At 31.2% G+C, this 26,382-nt stretch overlaps 2 protein-coding genes across 2 annotated transcripts; one reads left to right on the forward strand and one right to left on the reverse strand.

The window, feature by feature from the left end:
* The first annotated feature begins 1,688 nt into the window (after positions 1-1,688).
* Positions 1,689-10,749, forward strand: LOC148275516 (acyl-CoA Delta-9 desaturase-like). The gene is made up of 6 exons (XM_088235590.1): positions 1,689-1,821; positions 3,424-3,554; positions 4,035-4,240; positions 7,613-7,798; positions 9,420-9,615; positions 10,651-10,749. The coding sequence occupies exons 1-6, from the start codon at positions 1,737-1,739 to the stop codon at positions 10,735-10,737; spliced, it is 891 nt and encodes a 296-aa protein (XP_088091716.1). The 5' UTR covers positions 1,689-1,736; the 3' UTR covers positions 10,738-10,749.
* A 59-nt stretch (positions 10,750-10,808) lies between these two features.
* On the reverse strand, positions 10,809-24,598 carry LOC148275517 (uncharacterized). The gene is made up of 6 exons (XM_088235589.1): positions 24,528-24,598; positions 20,574-20,745; positions 18,091-19,045; positions 15,828-16,033; positions 14,710-14,912; positions 10,809-11,836 (listed from the first exon to the last, which is right to left on the reverse strand). Exons 1-6 carry the CDS (start codon positions 24,582-24,584, stop codon positions 11,657-11,659), a joined length of 1,773 nt encoding a protein of 590 aa, XP_088091715.1. The 5' UTR covers positions 24,585-24,598; the 3' UTR covers positions 10,809-11,656.
* Positions 24,599-26,382: the final 1,784 nt, after the last annotated feature.

The raw sequence follows: 26,382 nt of genomic DNA on the forward strand, positions 1-26,382 counted from the left end.
AAATATAGGCAGAATGGTGAATGTTACCACTAAAGTGGCCACTTAAACCAGCAAATTACAGGTCATACATGTGGATGCCTAGACTTCTATATTCCCTTCTGTAAAATGTTTTTCATGACTGTTGTAATATGCTAATTATTAAGTTAAGTTATGGATTAATTGAGGGTATTAGAAGCAAACTTGGAAACCTCCATTGAAGGAATTGCTGAGATATTTGCGAAAAACTTTTCAAATTATGGTTCACTAACTCAATGGAGAATGCTAAGTTTGCGGTGTCCAGTAGTATAATTGGAATCAGTTTTTGCAAGATTTAGAGACAGTTTTGAATTAGGCTATTATTTAGGTAAGTTGGTTTTTATGTATAGTTTATTTTGGCATCAATAACAAATTTTTCCGTTTTTGGTGGAGATTTCAAGGTTTGCTTCTTATACCATAAATTATTAAGTTAAAAATGATAAGGTTAAGTAAAAAATCGATTTTTTAAAAATTATTTACCCAACCTATTCTAACCTAACCTAATTTTATAAAAGAAAAAATAAAACAGCTATTACTATTGCATTAAAATTAAAAAGATGGAGAGACGAAATTACAATAGATTACATTTCAAAAGAGAATTTTAATTTTCAAAGATCAGAATTTTTAACAAATTACCACAGGGATGGAGAATACCTTAAATAAGGGAATATGGAAGTCAAGACATTTACAGGGCTTATGACTTGTCATTGGATGGTTTAAGTGGCCACTTTACACACTGTGTAACATTCACCATTTTGCCTATGTTTGAACATCCTTTCAATTCTTCAATTTGTTGATTTTAGTGAAGTTAAAGAGCCAGAGCTTTATTGTTGTGAAGAGATTTATCTGACTGAATCATTTTATATACTAGGCAACGCCTGAAAACAATTTTTCAATTTTTAAACTTCTTCTTGGACCAGTTGGTTTCATTACAATATTTTTGTTGTGAATCTTTTAAATCTTGTTTAACTTTGTACAATAAAAATGACGAAAAGAGGGCGGAAGTAAAGGAAGTATGATTAGAAACGTTTTAAGGAGAAGCAGATTTAAAACATGTCGCTTGAGTTCTGGAAACATTATACGTATGTAAATTAAGGCGTTTGTGTCTAATTTTTCTTTCTTAACTTTAATGTAATAGTGTTTATTAAAATAGATTCACCGTTTGAACCCAATCCGTATTCTACTGACGCATTTACATAAATAATGTATTTTACCCATTAATGTGACTTTAGCAATGTTAGTAACAATTGCATATAAACAATAGATGGTCTAATTTAAATAACAATTCAATTTTACAATCAATAACTGTTTAAATATAAAAAGAAGATTTTATTTAAAATTACCACTGTACTGAAAACCATTGACGAGAAGGGATTTTAGAAAAATCAAAAGTTGAAATCGGAACTCGAGATATATTTTTGGTGCACGAATTAGTGAACAAGTTTTTTAAAATAGATAATATTTGTCGATAAGATTTAAATATGGAAATGCGTGTTATAGAAAAAGAAGATTTGGGAGTTTTCATGAAAGAAAGGGCGGAATCTACAGAAAGCAAATTGATTTTAAAAATCAAAAATTTCAAAAAGGAAAATAGTTATGCCAACATTATATATGATCATCTAGATGCTCCTACAACCAAAAAAGATGTCAAATGTTCAGACCCTTTTAAAAACTGCGGAACGGATCTCAATTTTAAAAGAGAAATCGTTTGGTCAAACCTGATGGGGTTTTTGGCATTGCACTTGGCGGCTGTTTATGGCATTTATTTAACCATCTTTAAAGCAAAGTTGTTCACATTCGTTTTCAGTGAGTATTGATTTATGTTATTTTGAAATCAGTTGTTATCATTTATGTACTTACTAAACAAAAAATCTTTTTGTCGGCCTCGTGGTGTAGTGGTCAGCGCGTTAGCCAGCCATGCAAGAGGTCTCGGGTTCGATTCCTGGCATGGTTGACATGAAATATTTATTTGAAAGGGTGTTTTCACACTAGAATATTTCATAGTCCCTGGACAGGTACCTGCAGCGTAAGGCTGATCATCTTACCTTCATGTAACAAAAATGATCAAGATACGCTGCGGTTGGTGTACCAATGCAGTGCCCTATGCACCATTAGGTGCGGAAAGGGAACAATGATGATGATTAAACAAAAACATTTATGCATTTTGAATTTCCTAGATTTCGAGTATGTCCAAATGTTGGTAAACAAGACTGGATTTCACTCCTTAAGGAATTATTTAAACTAAAACTCATTGCAACAGAGGGGGTAAATATTCTTGAGAAGGGATATCAAAGTCCAGGCATTTACAAGGCGTATAAACTGTCATTGGCTGGTTTCATTGGCCACTTAACGCACTGTTTAAAATTTACTATTCTTCCTTTGCTTATTAATTTTTTAAAATTTTTTAGTTTTTTTAAAAATATTTATTTATTTGGAAAAAAAACAGCAAAATTAAAAACAATTTATATTATAGTATTGTGTATGAGACCAATTAAAGTTTTTCACAACTATGTATAATACTTTTTGTAGACATCCTAATGAACAGATTAAAATTAAAAATATGTAAGAGTATATAATAATATTTAAAGAATTTCATACAAGAAAGTTAAATGAAATAATAACGGTTTCGTTCCTAAGGCGTTATGAAGGATGAAAAGGATAAGAAAAGATGAGGACAAAATAGGGATTCTGTTGGGGAGATTACTCTTAAAATGCCTTGATTGTTTTCATTTCTGAAAATTTCATTACATGTTTCACTATGTTTATTAAAACAAAATAATCCCACATATGCATGGTCTGTGCGTGGGGTGAAATAGACATAAAATAATAATGTAAAATTATGCAGGTTTTTTTTTTAAATACTTAAATAGATTTTCGTGGAAAATAAGGAAATATTAAATGCAAAGTAAAAATACGAAATAAAAAATAAAATATCCACATTTCTTCAACCCTTCCATCAGTAGACTTTTGTGAAGTAAATGAGTTGAAACCTTAATATAGGTGAGATTCATCTGGTTGAATATTTTCACCTACTAGGCAATGCCTGAAAATACTTTTAGTTTTATAATAGGTAGAATGGTGAATGTTACGCAGTGTGTAAAGAGCCCACTTAAACCGACCAACAACAGGTCATATGCTCTGTAAATACCTGTACTTTCTCTCATTTTTTCTGTTGCAATAAGTTTCAATCTGAATACTTCCATAGGGAGAGAAATCCACACCTTATCTACAAGCATTTAGACAAAATAAGAATATTATAAAACTGCATATTACATTCAACTTTCTTATATTATTTTATGAATATCGACATATTATTATTTATGTCTTTCTAATAAATATTGGCTTCTAAGGAACGAGACTGGCAAAACTTAAATAATATTTGTATGCTGAAATTCTTGATATTTTTAGGTATTTTTCTGATGTTTATATCTGGGATGGGAATAACAATCGGAGCACATAGATATTTTGCTCATAGATGTTTCAAGGCTAACCGTCAGTTGAGGGTCCTACTTCTTATGACGCAAACACTCGCTGGTCAAGTTAGTAATCTGTAAACTAATATTTTTTTTAGAAGCATAAGACTAGTCATCTTGCTTTAACATATTACAATAGCTTCGAAGAACATTTAAGAGAAGGTAATATAGAAGTCCAGGCATCTACAGGGCTTATGACCTGTCAAGGGCTGGTTTAAGTGGCCACTTTACACACTGTGTAACATTCACCATTCTGCCTATATTTGAACATCTATATTCCTTCAATTCTTTCATCTGTTGATGTTTGTGAAGTTAAAGAGCTGAAACCTTTATTTTTGCGGGTGAGCTTCATCAAATTACCTGGTCCATGAAGAAGTATAGAAATTGAAAAAACAATATTTTCAGGCGTTGCCTAGTATGTAGGTGGAATAATTTAAAATGATCGAATGCCTCATAAAATGCTGGGGATTATTATGTTTATAAGCATTTAAATGTCATTCCATCGAGAAATGTCAGTAGCGAAACTTATTTTTTGTTCATTTCTAGAATTGTGTTTGGGAATGGGTGAGGGATCACCGCCAACACCACCGGTACTCCGACACAGATGCCGATCCTCACAACGCCAACCGTGGCCTCTTCTTCTCCCACATCGGCTGGCTGATGAGCAGGAAGCACCCGCTCGTCAAGCAGGCGGGGAAGATGATAGACATGTCAGACTTGGAAGCCGACCCGCTCATCATGATGCAGAAAAAGTAAGACGAGAAATTAATTGTATAACAAAATTATACTTCAGGGCTCCGATTACAATGGGAAGTTAACAGAATTTTCTGTATAGTAAAATCCGATGTTTTGTACTAAGATGTGAATATTTATTTTAAATATTTATGTATTTCATCGGTGATATTGCAATACCGCGTAACTATCAATTGATTTTTTTGGCGGGGGTACTTAAAAAGCGTTATGTTCACATACTTACTTACATTTTAATCAACCAAAAATACCGCTGGAATATCAGAAAAAAATATTTAGAGTAAAAATAGCAATACTAAAAATAACTTCTCTCAGCCCCTATTGCAAATCTATGCCAGTTAAAAATTTTCGCAAAAAATCTGATTACAATTTAAAAAAAATAAATAATAATAAATATTTGCGTTCTTATGATTTATCTAAATATTTCATTTTGAGGGCCATTTTCAACGAAATGTAAATAACTCACTATTAGAAAATGGAAATTAAGTTGGGGTAGAGTAGGATTCGAACCACGGACCTTTGGTCCGTGAGGCCAAGACACTAGCCACAGGACCACAACCCAATTATTATTATTATTACTATACAAATTATCATATTTTCACCAAATATATATATATTTTTTAAATTTGAAGCACTAACTTTGTGGTTATTCATTATAATAAAATAAATATAAATCAATAAACTAATGAATTCTATCCTATTTTATTTTTACAGTTATAACAAAATATTACATTATTGATAAATATTATGAAACTAACAAGTCAAGTCTTTTTGTAATGTTGTTCTTTTAATGACGCGCAGTGTGAAGTGAAATGGGCACTATCTTTAAAACTGAACAGAAACAATTATTTATAATTCCTCAAATCATCAAATTGCCCATAAACATTTCGCATTCCATTCATTTAGGTTAATCTTTTACCTAGGTTAATTAATGTTCCACTATCTGATAATATTTATTTTTAAAAAGAACTTAATACAATAAAACAGATTGCTTGTAATATAATGGATATAATGAGAACCTTATGGATAAAATATTAAATCAAAAACAAAAACGCAAACTTATAAATAAATATTAATATTCTACTCTCATAATAAATAAAGCTAATCCACCTAAACAACGGAGGTGGATTCATTTTATTTATGTCATTTATTCTTAACAATTATCGTTATATGACGTTTCGACTAACTAATTATTCATAATAGATCTAATATAATAATAATCACGGTTTATTAACAAAAAATTACAATTTCTACATACATACTTAGGTAATAGATTTTTCTGGGTTATGTCTAATCTGCCTAACTAGGTACAACCTGTTTTAAGGCAGACATTTTTATGCAAAAAAAACAATAACATGACTACCTACTAGTTAATTTATTATACAGTTATAAAATATTTAATTACACCATTTATTATTTAAGAACGTTTTTCGGTAAAGTTTCCAATTTTTCTCTAACTAAAACACAGTAGCCAAATTTCACTGAACTTTTAGCAAAAATGATCCACCTCCATAAATAGGCATAAAACTCATAAATTAAATGTTAATTTTGAACAAATGAAACATCACTAGCAAGAGAAATACTATTTCCATCATTAACAACAATTTTTCAAATCAAATAGTTATCTGTAATTTTATATTAGGGTGAGCTTATATTTCCTCAAATATCTTAAATCAGTAATTTGACAGTTGGATCTTTTCTGCATATAAACGTCCAATTATACCTTGATAAACAAGCTTGTGTAGCTTTGAAACCGGTCGGCAGAAAAAATAAAAAATAAATGTTTAAAAACAAAGTTGTTTTATATTTTTTTCATTAAAAGAAATCTCGTTTACTTTATAGACAATTGGAAATATATTATTGTTATCAAAAACATTTTTCACTTTGTGGTATGACATTTTACATTTATTTGTTTATAAATTTGTATAAACCACTTAATTTTTTTTTTTTTTTTTAAATTACACTTCGACCGGTTTCGAGGTTACTACCTCATCATCAGGAATTTAACTAACTTATAATTACACGCTTTGCTATTTATATAATAAAATATTGTATGAAAGAGACAGAAAATTGAAAGAAAGAGAGAGAAAGAAGATAAAATAAATCATAACGGGAAAAGTTTTAAAAGAGGACTCGAAGTTAAATTTAATTGATTATTTATTATTTGAAGTTTTTGATTAATGGCTTTACTAATTTCTAATCGTTCTAAATTATCTAAACGTAAACCATTTTTATTAACATGCAAAATTTCAACACACGTTTCTTGATTAAATTCATGGTTTTTGGATATAAGATGATTTGCGAATTCTGAAAAATTATTATTACTCAGACATCTTATATGTTCTTTGATTCTAACTTTAAATTTACGTGAAGTTTTTCCAATATAGAAATTTGGGCAATTTAAACAATTTAATTTATAAATTCCCGAATGATTTAATTTATCATCCTTATCTTTACAATTTGTTAATATTTTACCTATGTTATTATTAGTATAAAAAGCTGGCCTAATATTAATAGGTAAAATTTGTGCTATATTATTAGAAAATGAATTAATGTACAAAATTCTGCGCCAGTTCTCATTTTTATTGGAAATATTTTGGGAACTGTATAAGTATTTTTTCCTATAGTTTAATTTAAGTTTTTTATTCAAAATATTGTCAATTAAATTTAGTTCATAGCCATTATTGAAAGCAATACTCTTTATAGTATTTAATTCTAAGTCAAAATTATTTTTATTTAGTGGTATTGAAGTAAGCCGATGTATCATAGAATGGAAAGCAGAGTGTTTATGTGAAAAAGGATGATTAGAAGATTTATGGATGACCGCATCTGTATATGTTGGTTTTCTAAATATTTTAAATTCAATTTTATTTTTTGTATTAATTAAAGTTAAATCTAAAAGTTCTCTAAATCTAAAAAGTTAAATCTAAAATCTAAAAAAATCTAAAGAGTCCTCTTTTAAAACTATTCCCGTTGTGATTTATTTTATCTTCTTTCTCTCTCTTTCTTTCAATTTTCTGTCTCTTTCATACAATATTTTATTATATAAATAGCAAAGCGTGTAATTATAAGTTAGTTAAATTCCTGACGATGAGGTAGTAACCTCGAAACCGGTCGAAGTGTAATTTAAAAAAAAAAAATTAAGTGGTTTATACAAATTTATAAACAAATAAATGTAATTGGAAATATATTTAGAATCTTCCTACTGTAATCATGGCCCAGGACGACCTTTGCGGTGAAAAGTTAAAAGAGTTATCTTCAATAGCCCATAAAGTAACATCTAATTTTATTAACGAAAATGTATGTTTTTTTAAATTAAAATATGTGTTATATAGTTTAGTTTATAAAATACAACGATATTATTTGTTTTTCAGATATTATAAGTTATGGTATTTCATAATTGCTCTGTTTCTACCAACATATATTCCGGTTTTATTTTGCAACGAGTCAGTTTGGATTTCCTTCATGGTGTGTTTCCTCGCCAGAACAGTTCTTATATTGAACAATACTTGGACTGTCAACAGTATAGCGCACTATTATGGAAACAAGCCATACGATAAGTAAGTGCCTTAATTTATTACTCACTATACTCGATTTAAATACAAAATAAATATAAAAAATCAGCAATTGAATAAGTAAAAAGATGGCCGATGTTTAAGGATAAAAAACATACAGATTTAGCTCGTTATTTATTTATTTATATATACGCCCAATTGACATTTTTAAGGACATATTTTTTGTTTTTTTTTATTTATTTATAAATTTCATAAAAAGTACAAATTTTTGTAAAATTCTAAACATAACCACTTTTACACATCTAGTAAATTTGATCACTGTAACTCTCCAAAAAAGAGACTAATTCTTGTGCTTGGAGAGTGACTTACACTGTTTTAGTTGTTTATTTATAAGAGTTTATATAATTTTCATACGAGTACATGAAAAGAAAAATAAAAACATAGGATATATAAAGAATAAACATTAAACAATAATACATTCATAATAATTAAAATTAAATGTTGTTTTTACACGAGTTAAAAAAAATTATTTAGATTAACTTTAAATTTATTTATTGATATATTATGTTTAATACTTTTTAGTTCATTAGGAAGATTATTATAATTTTTTACACCTTTGAAGACAAAACTATTTTGACCATGACTTGTATAGAATTTATGAATTTTGATGTTATGTTGGTATCTGAGTGACTTATTCATTTCAAATTATTTTATTTTTTATTTTTTGTATTTTTGTATAATAGAATTTATTTTATAAAGAGTGTCTACTGTATGAACCTTAAATATTTTAAATAGACTTTCCGTATTAAATGTTGAGGGTTTCTTTAAAATTACTTTAATAATTAATCTTTGTACTATTTTAAGAGGGTTTAATATATTGACATATGCACCATCCCATCCTACAATACCATATTGTAACAAAGATTGTACAATTGAGTAATAAGCTAATTTTAAATGATTGATTTTTAAAACATTCCTTTATCTAATAAATATGTAGACACATTTTCTAATTCGTTTAACAAGTTCACTGATATGGTCTTTCCATTTTAAGTTTTGGTCTATGTATACACCAAGATATTCAATTTTATCTGTCGTATCAAGTACTGAACATGTGAGATCGCAGTTAGTTTTGTTACAATTGCTTTGGTGAATAATTATTTTTCCTTTTTTTTTTTTATTTATATCCCTACAGAGATGAGGTAGAATTTTTTTCCAAATTCAGGATTATGGATATTCGAGCGTTTACAGGGCTTATGACCTGTCATTGGCTGGGTTAAGTGGCCACTTTAAGTAGGTACTACAACATTCCCCATTCCGCTTATTAGCGAATATCCACACAGATAACATTTTTGATTTTTGTATATATGTTACTAAACGAAAAACCATTCACAAGCGAGTTGGAGCGCCATCTATGTATTGATATTGAAGTTAAGTAATTATTTTTACTACTAAATAATATACATATTTATACATATACAATTATTATAAAGAAAAGTAGAAAGACACAATGGTATATAGTAGACTAGAAGAGTGGGAGTGGAAGCGGGAAAGAGGTGTTTATAATTGAATTTGATTCAGTGATCGTTTGAAAGAAGACAAATTGTTATCAAAGGAATCAAGACTGGTATGTTTGTTGGCAGACCTTAAGTAATATATTTTCTTTCAGAAATGTAGTTCCTGTTGAATCCTTATTTGTGTCCTTCACTACACTCGGAGAAGGTTGGCATAATTACCATCACTGCTTCCCGTGGGACTACAAGGCTTCAGATTTCGGGATCAGTATTAATTTCTCGGCTTCCATCATCAGGTGGTTTGAAAGGAGAGGGTGGGCTTACGACCTTAAGGAAGCTGACCACGAAATGGTAAAACCATCAATATTTATAATGAATAATCACGTCTCTACAAACAAACAAACAAACCACCACGCAGTTTCACTGCAAGACTAGACAGAGAGAATAAAACGTCATATCACTCTGTTTACTGACCTCACTTCCTCTGCAATTATGTTTATTTATTTATTTAACTTTTTGTACATAATGTTACTTGTATATTGCCAAATGGCAATTTTTTCCAACCAACTAATAAAATAAAAGTTTTAATTTTATAATTAAGTCACAGAACATATTCAATAGAAAAAAAAAAGCTAAGGATATATAAAAATAGAAACAAACGTATTTGTTTATAAATTACCTTAAATCTAAACTATTCCTCAATAGGAAAAGGGAAAAAAGAGGAAAGAGGAAAAAGGAAAGGAGGAGAGATTAAGGAAGAAAAAGAAGATGTTTCTTCAGACGTGATTTAAACAGTGATAATGTAGTGATAATTATACATCTTCTTATGCACGCGCTCCGATTATTCCGACTTTAAACGTGTCCATCTTCAAGTATTTGTTGAATTTGGTCACGCCATGTCTTACTCCGTCTTTCTCGATTTTTGCTTGGATAAACATACGCATCGTAAATCTTTTTAGCCGTTCTTTTGCAGTCCATTTTATTTCAATTTTATTTTTATTTTTTCCATTATAAACAATGATCAATAATAAAAATTATGTGACCTTACTGGGTTAACCTGTGCCGAGGACACTTAATATAATACATTCTTTGGTATTTTCACATTTGAGAATATACAAAGAAGACTTAATTAATATTATTTATATTATAAAACGCGTAATAACAAAACAAAAACATAAACTTTACATTTGTAGATTAGTTGATTCAATATTGGTTTGATTCACTCTAAATGTCCAAACCAACTCAAAACTCCTTTCTTGATTTGGTCGCAAAATACAAATAAAGTCGTAAGGGAAGTTTCAAACCTCGGACCTCTGATATCAACCCGTTTAATCGTATGCATATCTGAATGTTATTTTCTAGATATATAACTTTTCTTTCTTTTAGGTATTTTCTCGGGCATTGCGAACAGGAAACGGAAGCCATTACATAAATGCACTCGTTGATAACGCCAAAAAAACAAAAGACTTTTGATGACTAACGAAGACATTTGTAAATTATTTATTATTTATTCAGAATGAATTAAGTGAATAAAAATGCATCCGAATTTTAATCATGTTTTTATTTAAAATTCTCATAAATTAATATTACATGTTTTGTCTACATAAACTATACCCACCCACAACCGAAATAACATTATTATTAATATAATATACTACGTACTGTCCAGTTTATGGATTTGAATATCGTGATAATTGTATCAAACTGATAAACGTATAATATACATTTATTATTATGTAGGTATCTAAATGTTACAAAAAATATCTAACTTGGAGCCATATCTTACTCATATTTGGGAATAGTTTATAACGTTTTTACAGACTAATACGGTCGTTTAACGACTAAATATTAAACCCTAGTATTTTAATTAATTTAATCTAATATTTTAATAAGGGACCATCGTCTAAAAGTTGTAAGTAACTTATGTTAGAATTTTTTTAATGAAGCTGTGGACTTTGTTATATAACATTTCCATAAACCAAGTTAAAAAAAAAACTATTACGTTTCGTCAAACGGCAAAAATGAGTTATTTTTTTCGTTGAATATTAGTTTTTTCAAGCAAACCCTTTTTTTCGATTAAGCCAAAAAAAATCGAACTTTAATTTATTTGTGACTTTTTTTATGCACATGGCTCTAATTTTTATTTTATTCAAGCAAAAGTTTAGTGAGTATTAAAAAAAACATAGATTCATAAACTTTTGAAAAACAGAATTTAAAAAAAAAATTAAAACGATGTATTAACTTCTTGCAAAATGTATATATCCAAAACTTTACTTAGTGGCCTATTAATTAATCCAAGGATCGATAAAATCACGTGTGTAACATAAAATCTATTATAAATTTATTTACTTTTCAATTAAATTGAGTTTTCACAAATGATAAATTCGAATGTTTAAATTTTAATGCACATTTGGGACCCCGCCGTATTATCCAGAATCCAGGGTAGATGATCATATATCCTGACAAACAGGGAACTGTCAGTCGATCCACAGGTCTTGGTATGAGACAGGATACCAATTAGTTCGTAGGATCCATCCTTCGCAAGGTGCTGAACTGCAGTTCCTGGAAGAGCCTGGAACCAATTACATTTTGTTTGACTATTTCAGATTAGTCCTTAATTTAATTTGTTTTGTTTGTTTTCAAATATACGCGCCTAAGATTTTCAAAATACAATGAGGAATTTCAGCCTTATGGGAAATTAGAGCATTTTTTTGTACGACAAAGTTTCTTTAAAAAAACTATATAAAAATATTTTAATAAAAACGCACTACTTTGATTGACGTCACTGATTCATATGAACTAACCAATGATGTGACAGCTGTGAAGGATATCCGGGTGGCTTACCGTAAACGAACCAATGGGAAGAACTAACAGAGAATAACCTCTGACGTCACACGCGGAGTTTTTAAAAAAATACAAAACTTTAAAAAATCATAGCGCTGATAATACAGTATGTAAAAAAAAAAAAAAAATAGTATTTTACCAAATAAAAAAATAGACACTGAACTTCTTCATTGATATTCTTGTTTGGAAGGAAAAAAATATATGTACAAATATTACAATTTCGAACAAAAATAATTGTCCAAAAAAACATTATTTACACTTTTTTAGAAAAAATTATGCTAAATTTAATTATCATACCATTTCGTATGCCTTCTAACATGAGGATATAACGGACGAATGTCAATAAAGGAAGTTTTGAGATACAATGTTTTTAAGTTTTCAAACCTGTTAGATATTAATGTAAATAATCTATAATAATTTGCTTAGTGTAAATAAGCTATACAGTTTTATAAAATCTAAAACAATTTTCATGAATATTAAAATATCTTTATTTTCAAATTGTATTTATTCATTTACAGATACATATTTCAAAATAAAATAACGTCAACCTAACTCCTATGAGGCCAAGAGCCCCGTGTTAAGTTCGGATGCAACATAATAGAAAGTGGAAGCATAGATATTAGAAAATAAAACTAAAAATAACAGTTATTACGCAAACATAAATTTTAATAAACATCTGAACAACACGCTTAATAGTACTGTATATACTACTGTATATAGTACTGTATATGTACTGTATATGTACTGTATATGTACTGTACTGTATATGTACTGTATATGCAATATCTGGCTTCAGTCTCCTATAATGGTCTCTTCCTTTAGTCAAAATCCAAACTTTTACACTTCTCCTGACATTGTCATCTAGGACATTGAACACTCGTATTTATTTATTTAACTTTTTGTACATAATGTTATTTGAACATTGGGAGGCTTATTGCGAAATGGCAATTTTTTCCAACCAACCAACTCTTGGGGCCACAAAAGAAAAATTTCTCTGAGCGAAAGTCGTGCGTAATTTTGTATTGAATAATTAAAAATTCGGGAAAACCTCGTACGAGCATTAATTTTGTTCCAGTATACTGACATCTAATTTGTGAATATATATTTTAACTATTGCTAATCAAAGCATAAAATTATTGGTTAATCTGTTTATTAATTTACATGTTCTATCATATAGATGTGTTACTATTATTATTTTATTGAAATATTCTATATTTATTTTTACTGTCAAAATGAATTACCGAATTGAAATACAAAATTACAATTAATTATTAATTACATATTGCCATGTATTATTAAATAACTTATCTGAATTGTATTTCTAGACACGTTTAAATTTTTACCATGCAAATTTTAAAATTAATATTTTGTATTATTTTTTTCCATATTGTTCTGTATATTAATAAATATTTTGATTTATATATAGAAGAGTCTCGACATAACATAAAATTTTCTAACAAGTCGGGACATAAAAAAATATAATGGTTCTATGATAAAATTGTCTGTTGTGTACATGAAATAAATAAATCTACACTTTATCCTCTGTATGATTGTTTTTGTTTTATTATAAATAAAAGTAGAACCTTTATGTAACTAACTAACTAACTAACTAACCATCACGCCATTTCCCCAGAGGGGTAGGCAGAGAGGATAGAACGCCACACCACTCTGTCCTGGCACACTTCCTTTGCTTCCTTCACATTCATACATCTTCTCATGCACGCACGTCGATTATTCCGACTTTTCACATGACCACTTTCAAGAGTTTGTTGTACTTGATCATGCCATGTCTTTCTCGGCCTTCCTCGACTTCTACAACCAGACATATTCGCATCATAAATCTTTTTAGCCGTTCTTTCATCATTCATTCGCTCCACATGACCGAACCATCGCAGAAGACCTTTCTTAATTTTGTCGATAATGCTTAACTCAGCCTTGCATTCTGCTCTAATTTCGACATTAGGGCACCTATCATACATTGTTTTTCCGCACATTCGCCTGAGGGATCGCATTTCAACAGCATTCAGTCTACTTTCGTCCCTTTTTTTCCAACTCCATGCTTCGCTTTCATACATTAGGGTTGGTACCAGAACTCCATTATGAACTGCTAATTTAGCCTCTTGCGATAGACACTTATTTGCTACGACAGACTTTAAGGCACCATTAACTCTGTTACCGGCACTAACCCTCCTTTCAATATCCTTGTCCATATTTCCATCTCTAGTAAACATACTACCCAGATATACAAATTCTTCGACCTGTTTCAAACTATCTCCATTTACTATAATCTTACATTCAGTCATAGTTACATTTCTTTCAAAGACCATGACGTTCGACTTTTGCACATTCATTAGCAAATCACTCTCCTTGCACACTTCGTAAACCTTTGTAACCAAGGATTGCAGTTCCTCTTCGTTCCTTTACCTTTATGTAAAATTTTATTAAACAAAAATGTGCTGTCAGATGCCACTATTAGTTATAAACGCATTAAAGCTGACATCTATCCTTAACATCCTTTACTATTTATATACGTTTGTTTGTAAACTTTGGCAGTAATATTGTTTTATTTGTGTTTATGTATATTTGGAAATAAATACTCACTCCACACATTTCCTTTGATTCACCCACATCCATACATGTTTTATCTTCTGTGACCATTCTTGGTTCTGATACAGACTTAATGCATGCCTCCAATGGCTGAAGCGGAAACACTACTTCCTTGAGTCTGCAGGACGGTCCTGATGATGAGCTACCTCCGTAGGACGCTACTGTAGCCTCTTTAAGGGCGAGGATATTCGGAATTACTGGAGATAAAAACATATAATATTAGAAAATTTCTAAAATATTAGAAAATAGGCATAAGCTACAGCGGGGTTCGATCATTGGACATTGTGATCAAGAGTCCAGGTGTTTAACACTATACAGATATAATGCCTGTTAGAATCAGAATAAAATCTGCCCTTGTAAAAACAGGCACCGTGACGCAATTGGTTTGGACGCATAGGGCACTTCATTGGTACACCAATCGCAGCGTATCTTGATCATTTTTGTTGCATGAAGGTAAGAGGATCAGGCTTACGCTTCAAGTACCAATCCAGGGTCTGAAATATTCTAGTCTAGAAACACACTTTTGAATAAACATTTCATGTCAAACATGTCGGGAACCGAACCCGAGACCTCTTGCATGGTGGGAAAACGCCCCGGCCATTACACCACGATGCCGATCTTGATTATATTGTAAACCATTATTATATTGCCTGATAATGTCTACAAATGTTTCATCTGATAAAAAAATGAATAACTCAAAAAATCAGAATTCTCTGGAGAGCTTAAAAACAAAATAAACACTTTATAAAACCATGAATTTTTCATGTCTTTTATTTGTTTTTATTTTCATTCTATATATGTGTCATTTTAAATTTGTCTTCAAGAATGCCAAAACATTAAAAAAAAGATAGTCCTTATTTACGTCAAGTCGGAAAACTATAAAGCTAGAATTATTATGTATTGTTTTTAGCATACAAAAGTTTGATAAATAATTTTATATATACATATATATGTATATATATTTAAATATATTTTTTACACCACTCTTTGTTATAGGATGTACATACATTTGGTTGTACTATTGCAACTCGACTTGCTAAGAATAACTTTCTTTCTGAATAAATATTTTACATGAGTAAAATGAATAAAATGTAAATAATATGTTTGCTTACACAATGATGGAAGGCAAGCTGGAAGAAGATCTTTCCCAATCATTACATTGTTGGAAAGTTTCAGGAGAGCTAGATCATGAGCGCGAGTTTCAGGATTGAAAAGCGGATTTTTCAGGATTTGTGAAACTGTCATGTTGACGCTATTTGGATTAGCAGAACAGCGGTCATTCTGCCCCAGGGCCACCAAAAGTTTACTCCCCGAAATGCTGAAAAAAGAAAAGTGGATAATCTATATGGCTAGGTTTAAGAATTCTTCGGTATGTTGTCTGATATTTGGGCTCTTAACAAAAACACTACTAAAATCTACTCCCTCTTCTTCTTTTGCGGCTCCTACCAGAGGTTAGAGACCATCATTCTAAATTCATCACGATCCTGGGCCAGTCTAATCAGCACTGCTGCATCCAGCGCACTGAACCACTGTTGAGATTTCTGAGCCATGATGCTCTTATCCGTCCCATACCCTGCCTGCCCTCTATCTTTCCTTCCATAATAAGTTGGAAAAGGGCATACTTCTCATTGCGAAATATGTGAAAAAAATATAATGTTTTTTTTCTTTTTAAAGTGGTCAGTAACTCCCTCTCTTTTTTCATAATGATTAAAACTGCTGCATTGGAGATTCGACCAGTCCATGAGATTCGAAGCATTCTTCGGCATAACCAAAGTTCAAAGGCCTCAATTTTGTTTATTAGAGTCTAAACCTGGCAATACATAAGCTTTTATTGCTCTCCATTTTGTGTTTAGTTTCAAATAAATAAAATAAATAAAAATAATTTTCGGATAAATAACTATTTATCAACCAGTATTGATGTTACATCGGGTGTACCTCAGGGTGCTCATTTGGCACCCCTGCTTTTCAATTTATTTATTAATGATGTTGCTAAATCATTCTCTTACTCTCGTTTTTGGCTCTTCGCGGACGACAACAAAATTCTCAAAATAATTCAAACTTTACACGACTGCTTTCTTCTTCAATCAGACATTAACTCTTTTAACCGATGGTGTAAAGTCAATAAATTAGAACTAAATATTAAAAAATGCAAAATAATGTCATTTCATAGAACAAAACAACCGATTTCCTTCGAGTACCTATTAGAAAACTCCAAAATTGATGTAGTCAAGTCCATCAGAGATTTAGGAGTTGTTTTGGACTATAAACTGACATACAACGAGCATATAGATAATACAGTAAATAAATCACTGAAATTACTTGGCTTCATTAACAGAATATCCTCTGATTTTACTAATGTCCGTACAATCAAAACTCTTTATTGCTCAACTGTTCGCCCTCTTCTTGAATATGCCTCAGTGGTCTGGTCTCCATTCTATGTCAATCGCATAAATCACATTGAATCAGTCCAACATCGCTTGCTTCGAAAAATAGCGTGGATGCTTGGACTAGAGAGAGATAATTATTCTTATGCTGAAATAGAGTCAATGTTAAATATTTCTAGTCTACAAAAACGTAGAACTAATATTGACTCCATATATATGTTCGGCATACTAAATGGTATAATCGATGTTCCATCATTACTGGGACAAGTAAAATTCAATATTCCGACTCGTAGATTGAGAAACAATGAAGTACTGTTCATCGATCAGCATAGAACAAATTATGGCCTTAATTCTCCAATGACCCGCCTTCGTATTGTTAACTCAAGACAGGATCTGGACTTTTTTGTTTTAAGTTTACAACGATTTAAACGAGCACTAAATAAATAGTCCAGATCTTGTCTCGATGTCCCTTATGTTTGTCAATGCTTCTTTCTTTTTTCTTTAAATGTTTTAAACTACTCTTTTATTGTAATATTTAAACCTTATAAATTGTATACATGGACAATGTCCGTTAATAAATAAATAAATAAATAAATCACGTTTGTACAAGAGTTTTTGCATTTTATAGAAGGTAGAATTTTTGCATTTTATAGAAGGTTGATCTCGCAATTCAATCTCGCAGTTTTCTTACTATTTTGGATTGTATTAACTGATATTATGTATTGACACAATTTTTAATTTTTTTTATGTACCTTCCTAAATGAGTATTTTTATAACCACAGGGAGTATAATATCTTATTAATGTATTAAATGTTTTATTAATAATGAAAAACAATTTTAAAATAATGTTTTAAAAATCGAATCGAGTATGGCAAGTGATCGACATTTTATTTGACAATTTCCAAATTTTAAATTATGAATGAAACTTCTTACTAAGAAACTAAGTATCACTGCATATTGCCTTAATTACAAAATAATATTTTTTACGTACCTCACAAATGGTGCAGCTGTGGTCAAAACATGTTGGTCAGATACTAAAACGCCTTTCGCAACAGATACTCCATCAATAAAAATATTGACAATCCAAGGGAACTTGTCCAAATCCGCTTTCTCATTTAATTCACGGGCGTAGTATCTCTTAAAGTTTCCTTCCATGTATCTTCCTTTGTTTCCGCTGAGGATGTTGCTGAGAACTCCCAACAGCCCGCTGACCGTCGAGACTCCGAACATGTTAGTGTTTCCCATCGTGTTACCGATCCCTAAATTGGCCAAAAACCCTGGAATACCTCCGATAGGCCCAGCCGGGATGCCTCCTCCTAATCCCAGACTGGCTAAGATACCGGCAAGACCCCCGGTATTCGTGGTCAGCATGGGGATACCGGATCCGAGATTTCCCAACAGAGTAGTGATGGGATTCGTGCCCGTGGTTCCTCCTAAGCCACTGAGAAAATTAGTTCCGAAAAGCCCAGTCCCGCTTCCCTTGTTAGGTAAGAGATTACTGAGGAAATTGGGTCCCGTGTTTGAACCTGTGAAGATTCCCAAAATGCCGTTGCTTCCAAGATTATTCAAGTTGAGTCCATTAAGAGGTATCCCGAAAATTCCATTTCCCGACGTTGAACCAGTGTTCATTAAGTTTGCTAATAACCCATTTCCCAAAGAGCCCCCTCCGAGTAATGTTCCTCCGCTGAACAGATTGCTTCCACTTTCTCCGCTTATTCCACTTCCTCCCAGAATAGATCCCACTTGACCGCTGCCCAGCAGTCCTCCACTAAGGAGGTCTCCTCCTTTCTCTGCATACGTCTGGGCTTCCTCGTGAGCCAACTGTTGGTTTATGCTATTGATAATCTGATTCCTCACCAAAAGCTCTTGCAGGTTAATGGGAACAATTCGAGGACCGTTAAATAATGGGTTATCACTTTTCCCTTCCACTGCGTTTTCCTGGGGTTCTAAAAAGGTTTCATTAATCACATTTTTGACAGTATTTTTTAAATCAATAGGTAAGAAATATTTTTGATCATTAATGATATTACAATATTTGAGTTTGCCCAAATGTTCGTAGACAAAAGACTGGAGTTCACCCCCTCGGGAGTCATTAAGATTAACAAATTACAACAGGGATGGAGAATACCTTAAATAAGGGAATATGGAAGTCTAGCCATTTACAGGGCTTATGACTTTACACACTGTAACATTCACCATTTTGCCCATGTTTGAACATCCATATTTCTTCGGTTCTTCCATTTTTTGATTTCTGTAACTTCACTTAAATCATCAAATGGAAGAACTGAAAAAATGTGGTTGTTCAAACATAGGCAAAATGGTGAATGTTACACAGTATGTAAAGTGGCCACTTAAACCAGCCAATGCCAGGTCATAAGCCATGTAAATGCCTAGACTTACGTATTCCTTTGTTAAAGGTATTCTCCATCCCTGCTGTAATTTGCAAATTCATGATATCTTGAAATAACAATTGTTTTTTGGCTAACTTGAACTTTGCTACTTCTGAAATAATGCAAAATATAGCTGAATGTTGAACAGTTGTTAAATTAACTTATTTGTTTTTTTTTTAAAGGAATAAACCGCTAAGTCTCTACTTTGAAGCTTGTCAGCAGGTGCGATAGAAGGGGTATGGAAGGAGATAATAAAAAATACACTACACCCGGACCAATTGAGAAAAAATTATTTCTTTGATTTTTTTCTTGCAACTGGCGGGAATTGAACCCGCGACGCTAGTTTCACAGTTGGCAGTCTAACCAATTACGCCACGTCGTGTGTGTATTTTTATTTTTTTATATATTTTCTTTCTAGTATTTAAACAAGTTTATTTGCATGCACAACTGATTTTTCTGGATGTTGATTATATCCGAATATTCATTGTTTTTATAAATGTATGTAATATATAAATTAGTATTAATATAAATCTCCAACAACAAGCCACAGAAAGTGGCTTTGTGGATTTAAGTGTTTGTAAAAAATTAAATGTTAAAATTGTGCGATGTGTAATGTATTTGTACCTTTAACGATAAAACACGGAGTCACACTGAATGAAATGTTCAAGAAACAAGATTGTGTAATTTTTTGATTTCCAAAACATGATGATAACTTTTGAACCAAATGATATAATTTCAATTTGTAAAGAACTTTATATGCAAAAAAATATTATTTTGTAATAAAATATGAAATGTTTTTTGCATTAAAACAAGCTAGACTTCAGATTTTTATTTCAACTTGAATAACATTTTTATTACGAAAGTGGACTTGGGTATTTTTATTCACGTGTAAAATAGCTTATTGCGATAATTTCTGATTTTTTTTACTTCAAAACGGCAAAAAGTGGACTCTTGTGTTTTATCCTATAAGGTACAGGTATTAATGTTGATAAATAAGTTTAAAAAAAAACAAAAATTATTATCCTTTTTGTAAAATATTTTTTTTTTCAGAATACAGAATACAAGAATAATGAAATATATTTACGACAAGGAGCAGCCACGAGGATAACAATTGCCGGTGGATTGTTTCCGCCATTTTGTCCGTTAGCGTTCGCGCCCTGAGCTTGAAGATTTAGCTGGTTTAAAGCTGTGAGAGGAATACTTTTTGCATTCAAGTTTGCCACAGGAGGCGATGAAATGGATGGGATGGGATCGCCCTAAAATAATATTTAATTTCACATTATAAGGTAAATTACGGACATCATAAATCATTATAATGCTCCTATCCGCACCAGGGCCTCAATTATGAACGCTATCTTCACCTGTACATATCGAGACGGTATACTTAACTTCTGTACTATCTGTATCTTCCTCGGTGTGTTCTACCTACTTGTCATATCGTCATCATATTATGATCGAAACGAACCAATGAGTGACCGCGAAAATGAGTCCGCGTTCCTTACTTCATTAACATTTAAAATAGTTTTCATTTATATTAAAAATGGGCTTCTGTGATAGAAAGTGCCCAATTCAAAACGATAAAAAATTACAATATATCCCAACTCAAGCAAAAAATGCTCGCTTGAACATGATTTTTAAAGACTTTTGACACTTACCAAGACGATATGCTTAACGATCGTCTGTATTTATCTACCGAGCGACTACAAAGCCGGTCACATTATTTTTATTTTTAAGCATAGTTTGTAAGGGAAAAAATATAAATAAATAAAAATAATGGTTTATCAGAAAAAGACAAAAAGTATAATTGTAAAAAAATTAAAATGTACATATTAAAAGCATTTAAGCTCTAACTTTGTGGAATATCATTAATCTGAATTTGTTGCGACAGAGAGGGAAAATATTTTTGAGAAGGGAATATGGAAGTCAAGGCATTTACAGGGCTTATGACCTGTAATTGGCTGGTTTAAGTGACCACATTACACACTGTGTAACATTCACCATTTTGCCTATGCTTAAACATCCACATTTCCTCAACTCTCCCATCTGCTGACTTTTGTGAAGTAAAAGAGCTGAAACCTTTATCATGTGGGTGAGATTTTTCCGGTTGAACCTTTACACCTACTAGACAACGCCTGAAAACAATTTTCAAGTTTTTGCACTTATTCTTAATTGGTAAATTCAACAATGTTTTAAGTTTGTCCAAATGTTTGCAGACAGGCTGGATTTCCTCCGCAGGGAGTTATTTATATTTTTATTTCTTTCAACAGAGAGAGAAAACATCTTTGAGAAGTCAATATGGAAGTCTAGGCATGTACCGGGCGTATGATCTGTCATTGGCTGGATTAAGTGACGACTTTACTTATTTTTTTAATTTATTTTATTTGGGATTTTCACAGCTATTACAAAAACAAAGTAATTAGAAAAATCTCAACAATACTAAAGCCAATTAAAAAAATCCACTGTAAATATAATGACACATAATATATAAGAAAAGAAGTTTAGTAATTGTATTTGTGTGACGTTTGTATTCATAGGATACATGTGCGTGTGGGAATGAATGAGGGAGAGGGTGCGTATGTGTGGGTGCGTAAGTATGAAAAAAATATTTGCTTAAAACTTGTAAATTGTATTAAAAATGGTACAATAAAGAGCTTAGTAAAAAGTTAGAAACCTTTTTGTTAAAATTCGAATGACGAAATGATATAAATTGTTTTTTTTTTAAAGTTATGTTAAATTTCAAAACCGTATTCTGAAAAAAAAAGCATTTTATTTTTTAAATTTAACTGATACACATCGAATGAATAATGTGCGACGAGTCCTATACAATACAGTAGGTAACCACAAAATTCAGTAAATACGAAATAATGACAACAATAAAATAAGGTTTGACAATACGCGAACGTTGATTCAAAACGAACACACAAATGCATATTATATGCACCTACATACGCACTGCGTGTACAATTCACAATGCTTTCAGGCATGCCTTTATAATTCACCAACTTTTCTACGTGTTGACTTTTGTGAAGTTAGTAATTAAGTTTCTGTGATTAAACTTACTGGCATAATAAAATGATAAAACTTGAAAAGTGTTTTCAGGCGTTGCTTTGTAGGTGAAATAATTCAGCCGGATAAATCTCACCCACATTAATTTATTGTTTAACGTTTAGGTTTCAGCTCTTTTACTTCACAAAAGGTAAAGTTGAGGACATGTCGAAGTTTAAATATTAGCTAATTGGTGAATGACAGGTCATAACCCTGTTAATGACTAAACATCATATGTTTTCCCTCACTGTTGCAATAAATTTCAATCCTAATAACTCCTCTGTAGCTCAATCACAAATAACCATCGACGCGCTAATAAGCTACGTGATAACGATTTCTCTCCATGGTTGTTTATCGTATTCGCGATCACAATGCAACATCCGTGAACACCTAATATTAAATGTCAAAATATTTACGTTTCGCGACGTATAATCCTGCTGCGCAATCACATATTTGAATTTCACCGGTGTAAATATGGAAAATATTTTAAAACTGCTATTTATTTACTTATTAATTATCATGCTATTTATTGCATTTAGCCGGCGTTTGGCAAGTCAAATGTCAGGTAAAGCGGTCGCCATAGTAATTGTTATTTAATTTTCACTTTTTTGTATGGAATACTCCTTACTATTTTGCAAATGCAACATATTGTATTATTTTTTATAGTAAACGGCGATTTTTCGCCAGTGAACTGTATTTATTTACGAGGAAAACAAAAAACAAACCGACACGAGCGTTGACTTAGAGATTACACACGCGTTGACTTATGACTGCGATAACTTAAGCATGTTCATTATTGTTCATTGTGATCGCTCAAATGTTTAGCATGTTTTTAAGCATGTCGACAGTTATTTGTGATTGAGGTACTGGGAGTGAAATCCAGTCTTGCCTTCAAAAAATTGACGTACTCAAAATACTGTTAAGTTATTTAATATTTTAAAGTTTTGTTGAATTCTTTTAAATAAATTGTTAATATGTCGGCCTCGTGGTGTAATGGTTAGCGCGTTTAACTATTATGCAAGAGGTTTCGGGTTTGATTCCCGACATATAGTCCCTGAACTGGTACCTGAAGCGTAAGACTAATCACCTTACCTTCATGTAACAAAATTGATCGAGATATGCTGCGATTTTATGTACCAATCCAGAGCCCTATGCACCATAAGGTGCGGAAAGGGAATGATGATGATGATGATTTTAAATTGATGAATGTTCTTAATAAGTATTTAAAACAATATTTTGAGTTTGTCTAAATTTTTGTAGACAAGGGCTGAATTCACTCAACTCAAAATATTGTTAAGAAATCCACCTGGTCCATGAAAAAGTATAGAAATTGAAAAAAATAAAGTTTTCATGTGTTGCCTAGTATGTAGATGATATAATTCAATTAGATGAATCTCACCCGCATAAATAAAGGTTTCAGCTGTTTAACTTCACAAACATCAACAGATGAAAGGATTTAAGGAATCTAGATGTTCAAATATGGTCAAAATGGTCAATGTTACACAGTGTGTAAAGTGGGCACTTAAACCAGCCAATGACAGGTCATAAGCCCTGTAGATGCCTACACTTCTATATTACCTTCTCTTCTAAATTACATTCTCTAATATGTTCTTCATCGCTGTTGTAATATGTTAAGTATTTTAAAGTTTTATTTATGAAACTGCAAGTACTATAAAAAATGCACTTTGGCGGGCTTATTGCTAAGCAATATCTTCTAGCCAATTAAAAAGCAGACTGGTCACACACATTGTTTAGCAAAGATGTTTACTTAATTTTTAATTATTTTAATTTAAAAATTATGTATTTTTTAAAATATGATTTAATATTTAATAAACATGCATAAAATAAAGTTTTTTTTTACGGTGGTCTGCAAAATGTGGTACACTAATTTAATAATATATCTGCTTAACAAAATGTTGCGAATTGAGAATATAATATTAAGATCCAGTATTTGACAAGTTATTAAGATAAAATTTAGTTTTACAAAACTTACATTAACTAATTGCAGCGCCGCAAGGACGAAGAAAGCTTTTCGCATCTGTCGTTCCATGGTCCTTGGCGGAGGAATCGAGGAGAACTAATCCTCGGGAAGGAAATCAAAGATCATGAACCACGAGAGGTCCTGCCAAAAACTGGTTTGCCCTTTGCCCAGGCGAGTGGAAATAAAAATACAAGTACGTTTGATTGAGAATGCAGATTTAATTGCAGTTTGCAACGCTGCAAGAAATGAATCAAAAACAAAAAAGAAAATAAATGATCGAGTATTGTAGTATGTATGTATAAGAATTATTACGTATAGTAGATTACATTATGGGTAACTTATGCCCGTTCAAGAACGTTGACATAAAAATATAAACTGATAACATAACCTCAATAAGTAATAATTCACTAGATTTTTTATTTTAAGTTTTTATAATTTTTGAATGCTGCCGAACTTTTTTTAATTTTTGAATGATAAGTGCTGTCGAAATGCGATCTCTCAGGCGAATGTGTGGTAAAACTATGTACGATAGATGCACAAATGATGAGATCCGTTTATTATGTAAGGCTGAGACAAGCATTATCGACGAAATCAAGAAAAGAGCTCTGCGCTGGTTTTGACATGTAGAGCGAATGGACAGCGAGAGAACGGCTAAGTTTATTTACAATGCAAATGTTGATGGATGCAGAAATAGAGGAAGACCGAGAAAGACGTGGCATGAAAAAATCCAACAAACAATGTTTGATTATGTCCAAATGCTTGCAGACTGGCTGGATTTCTTTTGTTCATATTTAAACTTATTTCAACAGAGAGGGAAAACATTTTCCATATTCCCTTCTCAAAAATGTTTTCCCCATACGAAATAAATTTTAATCCAACAAATACTTAAGAGAGGAACTTGTTAAAAGTCGGAATAATCGGCACGCATGCATTAGAAGATGTATGAATGCAGGGGAAGCGAGATCTGTATGCAAAGATAGAGTGATGTGGCGTTCTATCCTCTCTGCCTATCCATATGGGGAAAAGGCGTGATGGTTTGTTGTAATTTTTAAATTACTCCGCCCTTATAGAATTCACGTATGTTCCAGTCAGTGAGTTCTACTGATTGATAAGTTGACTTCCCGGAAACCGGAAATCTATGACAACACTCTTTCATTGGTTGATTACAAAGAACCTGTCACGTAGTTAGAAGAATTTCTTTTTTTTAAACTATTTTTTTTCATACATTTTCGAGAAGTTCGCCGTACAATAAATTAAATGCTCTAATTTTTACGGCTCTAAGAAGAAAAAAAAACATTTGATTTCCCGTAGCACTGAACTTCCTCGTTATTTTACTCATTAATTTTTGTGAGGATAAGCCAAAAAAACAATCACTAAACAGAGTTAAATGATTCTGTAAATACAGAAGAAAATGCTTAATCAGCATGAAAAATTAAAAATGTTATTACCCACTTTGCAATATTCAATATTTCGTGGTTCGTATAGGTTATAGGCAAACATCTCTGTTGAAAAATATCTAATGTATAAAGTTATTATGTATATATTTTATGGGCCCAAAAATTTTTTAATTGATAATATTTCATTGATCCTAAACATTCCAAATTTTCCTTCTTTTAAAATACATGCACTGTCTTGGATTCAAACAAAAGATATTAACTCTTTTTTTCTATGATATATTTTGTTGCCCTTTAATAATAAGGAATATTTTAATGTTTATTATACTTTTTATTTCCTTTTTTAATTACGATAAAAAAAAGCACCTTCTCATCTTTTGCAAAATATTTTCTTTCCTATTTCTTATATTACACAAAAATATTGTTTACTATAGGAGCGAAAAACTTAAAATTAAAAATTTCTTATATACCCT

Source organism: Micrasema longulum, unplaced genomic scaffold (assembly GCF_059751315.1).
Source record: "Micrasema longulum isolate JH-2025_06_02 unplaced genomic scaffold, ASM5975131v1 h1tg001408l, whole genome shotgun sequence".
Taxonomy (NCBI): Eukaryota; Metazoa; Arthropoda; class Insecta; order Trichoptera; family Brachycentridae; genus Micrasema; species Micrasema longulum.